The sequence below is a fragment of the Canis lupus genome, unplaced genomic scaffold, assembly GCF_003254725.2.
Source record: "Canis lupus dingo isolate Sandy unplaced genomic scaffold, ASM325472v2 SANDYSCAFF125, whole genome shotgun sequence".
Lineage (NCBI taxonomy): Eukaryota > Metazoa > Chordata > Mammalia > Carnivora > Canidae > Canis > Canis lupus.
The window spans coordinates 105,001-114,064 of NW_026019506.1; the positions used below are offsets into that span (position 1 = coordinate 105,001).

The 9,064-nt window shown below is 62.4% G+C and overlaps 2 protein-coding genes across 2 annotated transcripts in view; both read left to right on the forward strand.

Annotated features, from left to right (window-relative positions):
• Window positions 1-2,178, forward strand: part of LOC125754776 (collagen alpha-1(I) chain-like) — a 2,955-nt gene extending 777 nt beyond the window's left edge. The window contains exons 1-4 of the mRNA XM_049107992.1: window positions 1-89; window positions 556-702; window positions 1,059-1,667; window positions 1,749-2,178. The exon at window positions 1-89 is cut by the window's left edge and continues 777 nt beyond it. Coding sequence (XP_048963949.1) covers window positions 1-89; window positions 556-702; window positions 1,059-1,667; window positions 1,749-2,178 — 1,275 coding nt within the window. The remainder of the gene's footprint in view (window positions 90-555; window positions 703-1,058; window positions 1,668-1,748) is intronic.
• A 61-nt stretch (window positions 2,179-2,239) lies between these two features.
• Window positions 2,240-3,758, forward strand: LOC125754777 (basic salivary proline-rich protein 3-like). Its single transcript, XM_049107993.1, has 2 exons — window positions 2,240-2,253; window positions 2,876-3,758. The coding sequence occupies exons 1-2, from the start codon at window positions 2,240-2,242 to the stop codon at window positions 3,756-3,758; spliced, it is 897 nt and encodes a 298-aa protein (XP_048963950.1).
• Window positions 3,759-9,064: the final 5,306 nt, after the last annotated feature.

Sequence of the window (9,064 nt, forward strand, 5' to 3'; positions counted from 1 at the left end):
CGCGCGCCTCCCTCCTCCCCTTCCTCGGAGGACCGAGAGCACTTCGCCCGGGGACGGCCCCCCCCGAGCCACGGCGGCCAAGGGGGGGGGCAAGACAACCCAACAGCGGCGAGGCCGGTTTCGGTCCACGGAGGGCGGAGTTAGGGGCGCCGGCACGCGCGGCGCCCCCGCGAACCGTGCGGTCGGGGGACGCGGTCAGGCGGGGGGGGCGGGGGGGGGGGCGGGTCGGCGGCGACGGGGAGGAGGCGCACAGCGGGCGAGGGCCGGGAGAGTCGCGTGGGGGAAGGGCCTGGTCCCGGGAAGGGCGCGCCAACGAAGGCGCGAGCCGGGCCACCGGTAAACGCGCACGGGATCCCAACCCACCGCCACCAGCACGAGGGCGGTCCCGCGACGCCCGGGACGCCGGCCGGCCTCAGCACCCTTGGCAGGCCTCCCCGCAAACCGGGCCCCACACCGCCCGGGCCCAGGCACGCGCGACCCCCCGCCGCGGGGGGTCCCGTCCGAACCTCCGTCCGTCCATCCGCCCGTCCGTCATCCGTCCGGTCCAACCCGTAGTCACGACCCGGGGAGGCGCCCCCAGGCGGGAGCTGGCCCGACCCACACGCGCCGCCGAGCCACCGCCGGCGGCGACTCGGCTCGGGAGCGGGCGGCGGCCCAGACAGCCAGCCGGCCGCTAGCGCGGCACACACGCACACACACGGGGTGAGTGGCGTGGGGGGGGGGGTGCGGGCCGCCCCAACCCCCCGGCCGCGCGCACGCTCGCACACGCACTCGGGCAACACACCCCGCACCGACGGCCGGCCCGGCCCGGCGGGATCCTCCCCCGTCTCGGAGGGGGGAGGCGCAGGCCGCGGTAGGTAGGCAAAGAGCGGCACTCTGCCCAAACACGTCGCGACGGGAGTCCAACCCCGCGTCGCTGGCCACACTACACGCGCAGAGGAGGGGCAGCGGCTGGGGGCTCCGGTACCCCAAGGCACCCTCTCGGATCGCTAGAGAAGGCTTTCTCACCGAGGGCGCATCGCCCCCACCCGTTCGTCCTCCCAAACGGGCCCAACCAGGCGGCGCTCCGGGGCCGACAGGGCTCGCGGGGCGGGGGGCGGGATCTCCTGCAAGGGACAGGCACAGGGCAACCCGAGCGCTCGCGGGGCCGGTGCCCCCTCGAGGACGCCAGCCTCCCGCCTCGCCCGCGCACGGCGTGGGTCACGTCACACCGCCCAGAGGAGAGAGCTCCCCGCCTCCCGCGAGGCGGGGCGAGAGAGAGGACGGAGACGGGGACACGACCCGTGCCGGGAGAGAGGGCAGCCCCTCGGGCTGGCCAAGCGCCGCGGCGCTGGCCCGGCCGCCGCGGGCGCTCACGAGCCCCGCCAAGTCCTCCGAGTCACACCGCCCCACGCCACCCACCCCCGCCGGCGCGGCGAGGGGGAGGAGAGGAGAGGGAAAGGAAGACGAGGCGCCCGCGCCCGCCAGGGGCACGGGTGCGCCTCCTTGCCGACTTCTTCCACCACCCGCTCCTCGGACACGCCGACGACGGCGGCGGCAGCCCGGGGAGTCGCCGGGGAAGGAAACGACGCCACCGCTCGGCCTCAGGCACCTGAGGCGACCTGGAGCGCTCCAGGGGCACCACGGAGGGCCGGGCGCAACGCGCTCAAGCGCGCCCAGGCCGGGCGGTGAGCAGCGCGGCGTCGGGCCGGCCCTCCCCGCGGAGGAGGGGAGGGCCGCTCGCCACGGACCCAGGGCCTTCGGGAAAGGCCGGCGAGAGTGTCCGCCGCGTCCGAGGACCCCGGTCCCGCCAGCGCCGCGAGGCAAGAAGGCGGGAGGCCGGGGTCGGGCCGGAGTCCGCACCACCCCCAACCCCGGCGCGCGCCCCCGCGCACCCGCCACGACGGCCGGGCGCGGAGGAGCCGGGGAGGGAGGGGCCCGCGGGCAGAACGAGAAGAGCGGTCGCATCCGCCGTGGACGCCCGTCCCTCGTCTGACGCGGCTTAGGCCCGGCCCAGGAGAGCACGAGATCACCACATCGATCGATCGGCAGCAAGCTGCGGCCCCGAGGGGGCTTCCCGAGGAGCAAAAGCCCAGCGAGGACGGCGACCGGGGGACCTGCTTCCGCCTCACCGGCAAGCCCCTCGACCCCCGGGGGCAGGAGCGACCGGACAACCCCAGACACAGCGGGGACGCCTGACACGCGGCACGGAGCCTTGCGAGACAGGGGTTGTCACGGCCAACGGCCGGGTGCCCACGGCATGGAGCGCACGGGGTAAAAGACCCACCGCCACCTGCCCACACCGCCCTCCCTCGGGTGCCGGAGACCGGAGGGCGACACCGCGACCCGGGCCACCTGGAGTCCAGCACGAGAGCCGGCGCGCAGGCCCAGGCGGACGGCTCAGGCTCCAGCGAGCGAGGACAGGGACCGGCTCGGCCGCGCGGTCAAGCCCGGAACCCCACCCGCGCCCAGAGGCCCACATCTCTAAGGCGAGCGACGGACGGACCGGCTGTCTTTTACGTCTGCCTGTCGTCTGTCTGCCTGTCGCCGAAACACAACGTGTCAGCACCTACCTGGCAACAAAAATGTTCATTTCGGGCAAGAAAATAACCGCGCCTGCCGGCGGGGACCAGCCACAGGTCACCGCGACCTCCCGGGACCGTGACACGGCCAACTGTCCCAAAACCTGCCCCACGGCGCCCCCACCCCCACCCCACGGAGCCCCAGGGCTATCTGGTCGACCCAGGAAACCGGGGGGGAGGAGGGCGATACGCGGTCGGTGGAGACGCCACGCCGCCACGCCGCCAAGCCAGTGATCTCCGGGAGGAGACTTTGAAAAATCATCAAAGTTCTCCGGAGGCAGGCACCGTGCGGAGGCCGTCCCCGCGGCCCTCAGGACCGCCCCGTGCCTACCGCCGTCCCCAACCCCGGCTCGGGCCAGGGAGGTGGAGGGCCACGCGCGGCAGAGGCAGCCTCACCGGGAATCGCCACCGGGGCCGGACGCCCGAACGGACGGCCCGCCCACCCCGCGTGGCACCCGGTCCGACCGCCCGGGACCCACCTCCGCAGCGGGCCTCGGAACAAGGGGAGAAAATCGCGTCCGACGCCCGGGACCCCCACACGTGCCCGCAGCCGGGTCTGTCGCGCCACCCACGGGCTTCCTCCAGGCTCAGACCGGTCCCCGTCGCCAGGGCGTGACCACGGGAGACAACCGAGTGACACGGAAGGCAGGCCCGAAGATCGCCCGGAGCCACAGGACGGACGGCGGGACACACCCTGTCCCCCGCCCCGAGGCGGCCCAGGTCGGTCCGCGCGGGCGGAGGAGGAGCCACCGGCGGGTGCTGGTCGACCCACCCAGGCGGCCCGCACGGCCTCCTCCGGGAGCGAGGCGGAGGCGACAGCGGCGACAGCGGCGACGGCGGCGACACCCTCGCAGCTCCGGAGGTCCAATCTCCGGCGAGCGCATCGCGCGCCGAGGCCCCGGCGACAGCCGGACGCTCGCGCCGGAGCCGCCCTCCTCCTGGAACTCGGCCCCGGGAAACCGACACCAAAGCTGTTCCTTGCCTGTCGCCGCCGAGCCTCCGGAGGGGACACGCTCTATAAAAGCGGCCGCCAGGTGGCACCCGACAACCGGCGCGAACGACAGCGGGACAGATCCGGGCGGCGAGGCCGTCAGGGCGCCTCGGATCTCGCCTCTCGGCCCGGGGACGGCGGAGGGCCCGGGAGCACACGGCCGCGCACCGCGCGAACCCCGTCCTCCCGGGGCGGGGGAGCCTTGAAAACCCGTCCGTCCGTCCGTCCGTCCGTCCGGGCCCGCTGCCGCCCGGAAAGGGGTCGCGCTCGCCGCGCGGGCTCCCGGGACGACTCAGGCACGTTTCCGAGGTCAGGGAGGGAACGTAGAGCCGAAACCAGGCGAGGACTCTTAGGACGGCAACGGATGCACCGTTTTTCTCGTGTCCTTCCTTTTTTTTTTTTTTTTCTTTTTTTTTTTCTTTAGGATTTTATTTATATATTTATAAGACGAAGGAGGGAGGGAGGGAGGGAGGGAGGTCGGTCACGAAGGAGGTCTGAACCAAAGGCGCTGGAGAGGACGGTGTGCCCCCCGCACCACCTTCACCTCCACCCTCTCAGCGTCTGGGACCTGACCCCCCAAATACTTGTCTATTGGGTTGAATGAGAAGAGGTCGTGGAAGAGGAACTCAATTCTGGGGGAGGGGAGGCTCAAAGAACATAAGGATTTTCTTTTTCTTTCTTTCTTTCTTTCTTTCTTTCTTTCTTTCTTTCTTTCTTATAACACAATCTGTTTCTCCAGAATTCTCCTGCTCACGCTCAACTTCCTGTCCTTGAAGAGAAGAATGTCATTCACTCCCCTCCTGGCGCTCTCCTCCAAGGCACCTTCCAGGGGCAGGAGAAAGGGTGTGCTTCTCTTCTCAGAGGAAAAGGAGGGGAGTCAGCGGGACCTTCTTTCACCTGGGGGTGGGGGAGCGGCGGTGTGCGTGTGTTTCTTTGCTGCTGCTGCTACTCTATCAAAGTGTCTCCAGGTAGGGAGGCCGGGGTGGCTCAGCGGTTGAGCGCCTGCCTTTGGCCCAGGGCGTGATCCCTGCATGGATGGAGTCTCCTTCTCCTTCTGCCTGTGTCTCTGCCTCTGTGTGCATCCGTGCGTGCGTCCGTCCGCGTGCGTGCGTGCGCCGCCCGCCTGTGCGTGCGTGCGTCGTGCGTGTGCGGCGCGCGCGCCCGTCTGTGCGTGCGTGCGCGCGTGCGCCTCAGGACTACCTACATAAAATCTTCAATCAATCAACGTGTCTATGGTTCAAAACAGTACTCTGGTTTCCTTCGTATCCAAGTCCTATGTCAGATTGGACTTTTGACAGGAGAAGGGAGGGCGGGCCACATTTTCTTCTGCCCTGGCGGAGGAGAAAGGGAAGATGGGCGGGCACAGACCTGGGCATAGTCTCTCTGTCGTGGGGTGAGCGGAGGGGTCGGATTCGCTCTCACGGGACGGGTCTAATTTCTCCGTGGACGGACAATTGGGCAGAACGTCAGGCGAACGGAGGACGAGTCATGGTCAGAAGACCATGGACAAGACCGGCTATAGATGCTGGAGTTTCCGGAGCAATGATTTCATCAGAGGCACGCGAAAGCCAAAGACTTCCAGGGAGCGTGTTTATAGACGCTCGGCCTGTAGGTCCTTCCTTTCGAATGGACAGTGCTCCCATCCGGTCGGTCGGTCGGTCGGTCCGGTCGGTCACCTTAGCATATCTTCTCCAGCTCCCGTGAGCAGTGTGGTCATGCAATTCTACTTTGGGCCTAACGGGGATGGATGGGACCGACCGTGCCACAGAAAGGGAGACCGCATCGAGTCCTTGAGCCTAAGGCACGTCTAAGACAGTGACTCTCTAAAGTACGTGGAGGGGAGCCCTGGGTGGCGCAGCGGTCGGTTTGGCGCCTGCCTTTGGCCCGGGCGCGATCCTGAGACCCGGGATCGAATCCCACGCCGGGCTCCCTCCTGTGCATGGAGCCTGCCTCTCTCTGTCTCTCTCTCTCTCTCTCTCTCTCTCTCTCTCTCTATGACTATCATAAATAAATAAAAATATTTAAAAAATAAAAATAAAATAAAGTACATGGAGGCAGAAGGAGGCCAGCTGGAGTTTTGTTGTGTGGGTTGCGTATCTGTGGCAATGGGGTGGGTGTGGGTGGCTGTTGTTTGTTTTCTGGACGAGGTGAAAGAACCCTTTGAGTGCAAGTATTTGCAGAAGGGGTCCGGCGGGATGGGAAGGTGTGGGTCAGTCCATTCACCGAGAAAACCGGAGACTCGGCCTTTTAAGAACTCGGCAACGGGAGGAGTATAGCTTGGCTCATCGCAGCAACTGGCAACTCAGCAGAAACAACAGAACATTCCCAGAATGAATGGAGTTTGCAGGAGCCAACGTGAGCATGCCCCACCACCTCCGCGGGTGCGTCCGTGTAACACACACACACACACACACACACACACACACACACCCCGGCCTTCCATTTCCAAATCCACCAGAGGACTCAGGGTTGGTGGGGGTGGGGATGGAGGGTGGCGGGTGGCAGAAGGGAGGTTCAGGGCCATCCATTCCAATGGCCCTCATTCAATCATTTCATTCAAATGCACATGGCTGTCTGTTAAAGTCCGAGCCTGGGACTTCTCTCCATTGAATGGCTTCTGCACCTCCCCCAAACCCTCAGGCTGCGGCTCCCAAGCTGTGGGGGAGGGGAGAGAAGAAAAGAGAAGAGAAGAGGAGAGGAGAGGAGGGGAGGGGAGGGGAAAGAGAAGGGCAAAGAGGATGTCTGAAGAACTCACATTGTTTGGGGTCCAAAAGCGACCCTCCTGGTTTCCTGACCCAGGAAACCCCAATAAACCCTTTGGGAATCAATCCTGGATGTGGAGGATGCCATCTCACTCTTAATGCCTTCCAGGGGTGGGGTGCGTCTGGGAGGGCGTGGCATGGCGGGGACTGGTGAATCTGATGGGGAGTTAAACACATGACCACCGTGGTGTCTTAGGGTCCAGAGGCCAAACACAGGCATGGAGTGATATGGGCGAAGGACTAAGGGAGGCCTGGCCAGGGACAGTTCTGACTCATCCACCCTGGGTGAGGCCCAACAAGGACACTCTTTCCTCTAAAGCGACGGGCCAACAGTCTCTCGGTTCCCCATCGACCTGTCATCCCTCTCGCACCCACTTCCCAAGGTAAATCCTCAGTCTCATTCGAAGCAGTCCCCGGCTGTGTCACAAGCCACCTTCTGTCTACTAAAAGGAGTAAGGAAGATGGACAAACATGAACCAGCCCGACAGATGGCACCTCCGCACGGAGGGGTTGGGGGTGGGCCCTCCCGGACAAAACGTGACTCTGAGCTTGAAAACATGAAAGGGCAGAAGCTCCGGGCCCTCGGCCCGGCCCGGGCCCCAGGCCCGGCAGGCCCGCTCCGTCAGAAGAGCACTCAACTTTTGATTGCAGTCAGGGTTGTGAGTTTGAGCCCCACGTTGGGTCTAGAGATGATGAAAATGAAGGAACAAACTCTCAATAACTTAAGTATGTATGGAGCGCCTGGGTGGCTCAGCGGTGGAGCGTCCAGGGATCCCCGGGTGGCTCAGCGGTTTAGCGCCTGCCTTCAGCCCAGGGCCTGATCCTGGAGACCCAGGATCGAGTCCCACGTCAGGCTCCCTGCATAGAGTCTGCTTCTCCTCTGCCTGTGTCTCTGTCTCTGTGTCTCTCGTGAATAAATAAATAAAATATTAAAAAAGAAAGAAAGAAACGACTACAACATTCCATTTTAGGTGACGTCTATTTTTCTTTACCACAACTGGGGGAAGAAAAGCAAAACAAACAAAAACAAACAACAACAACAACAACAAGACCCACCCCCACCCCCACCCTGTCCTTGGCTCAGAGAGGGAATTCCTGGGTCAGGTTGAAAGAGGGGAGGGGGTGATATCCTGTCGTCGCGTGTGGAAAACCAGGGTTCAGCAACCTGGAATTGTTTCTCCTCGCCAGACAGACGTGGTCACTGTCGTCAGCCCTGCAAAAGCAAGGCAAGAGGGGATCCCTGTGGCGCAGCCGCTTGGCGCCTGCCTTTGGCCCAGGGCGATCCTGGAGATCCGGGATCAATCCTGTCAGGCTCCGTGCATGGAGCCTGCTTCTCCCTCTGCCTGTGCTCCTGCTCTCTCTGTGTGACCTATCAAGTAAATAAATAAAAGAAAAAAAAAGAAAAAAAAAAAAAAGGCAAGAGGGAAGAACCTCCGATTTCCAAGCACCTCGTAGGGGCAACCTGGGAGGCTCGCTGGGGTTAAGCAGCTGACTCTCGGTTTCATCCGCCAGGAGGTGGCACTCTTGACTCGCCCAGTGAGGCCGACCTCTGGAAGGAAGGTATCAGGCCCACGGTTTCGAGGGGCTCGGTGGCTCCCGGAAGTGGATCTGAGGTGTCTGGCTGTCTGATCCTATCCGAGTCTTAGGATGCGATTCCAGGGCCCCTGGCCGCCTGGCAGTAGAGAACGACTCTTGACCTCAGGCCGTGAGTGCGAGCCCTACGTTGGGAGTAGAGATCACTCTGAAAAATAAACCGGGGCGGGGGGCGGAGGAAGAGAAGAGAAAAGAAAACAGATGCCATTGCACTCAAGGAAGGCAGGTCTTGGTGATACAAGGGATTCTTCCAACAGTGGCGTCACAATGAGAACATATTCCCACGGAACAGACCTCACGCAGATGATTGGCAATTGCCATAAAAGAAAGATAACTCATTAGAAAAGAGAGAGAAAGAGAGAAAAAGAAAGAAAAGAAAAGAAAAGAAAAAGAAAAGAAAAGAAAAGAAAAGAAAAGAAAAAGATAACTCACTGAGAGTTTCTGAACACTGACGGGTCACAGGTAGGGAGAAAAGATAAGGATTTTAAAGATTTTTTTTTCTTTAGATTTTATGTATTTATTCGAGAGACAAACGCACACACAGAGAGAGAGAGAGAGAGAGAGAGAGAGAGGCAGAGACACAGGCAGAGGGAGAAGCAGGCTCCATGCAGGGTCTCCAGGATCACGGCCTGGGCTGAAGGCAGCTAAACCGCTGAGTCACCAGGGCTGCCCAAGGATGGATGATAATTGTTTACAAACTCACTCTCCTCCAATTTCTCTAAGGTATAGATATCTCTACAGACAAAGTTTCCTTCAAACTGGAAGAGCAAACATGAGGGGATCAGCAGTGATTTGAACAAGAGTCCAAAAAGGGTCATCAGGACGCCTGGGTGGTTCAGCGGTGGGAGCAGCTGTCTTTGGCTCAGGGTGTGATCCTGGAGTCCTCATCGGCTCTCCCTGCAGAGCCTGCTTCTCCCTCTGCCTGTTCTCTGCCTCTCTCTCATTGTTCTCGTGAATAACTAAATAAAGTCTTTAAAAACAAAAACAAAGAAACGTCATCATTGTCTTTCGCTCTTTTCAGTTCCATGTTGTTCCTTTTAGTTCTGTTTGTTTAAGATTTTATTTATGTATGAGAGAGAGAGAGAGAGAGAGAGAGAGAGAGAGAGAGAGAGAAGAGGCCATGCAGGAGCCCGGCGGGGCTCCGAACCCGGGAGCCA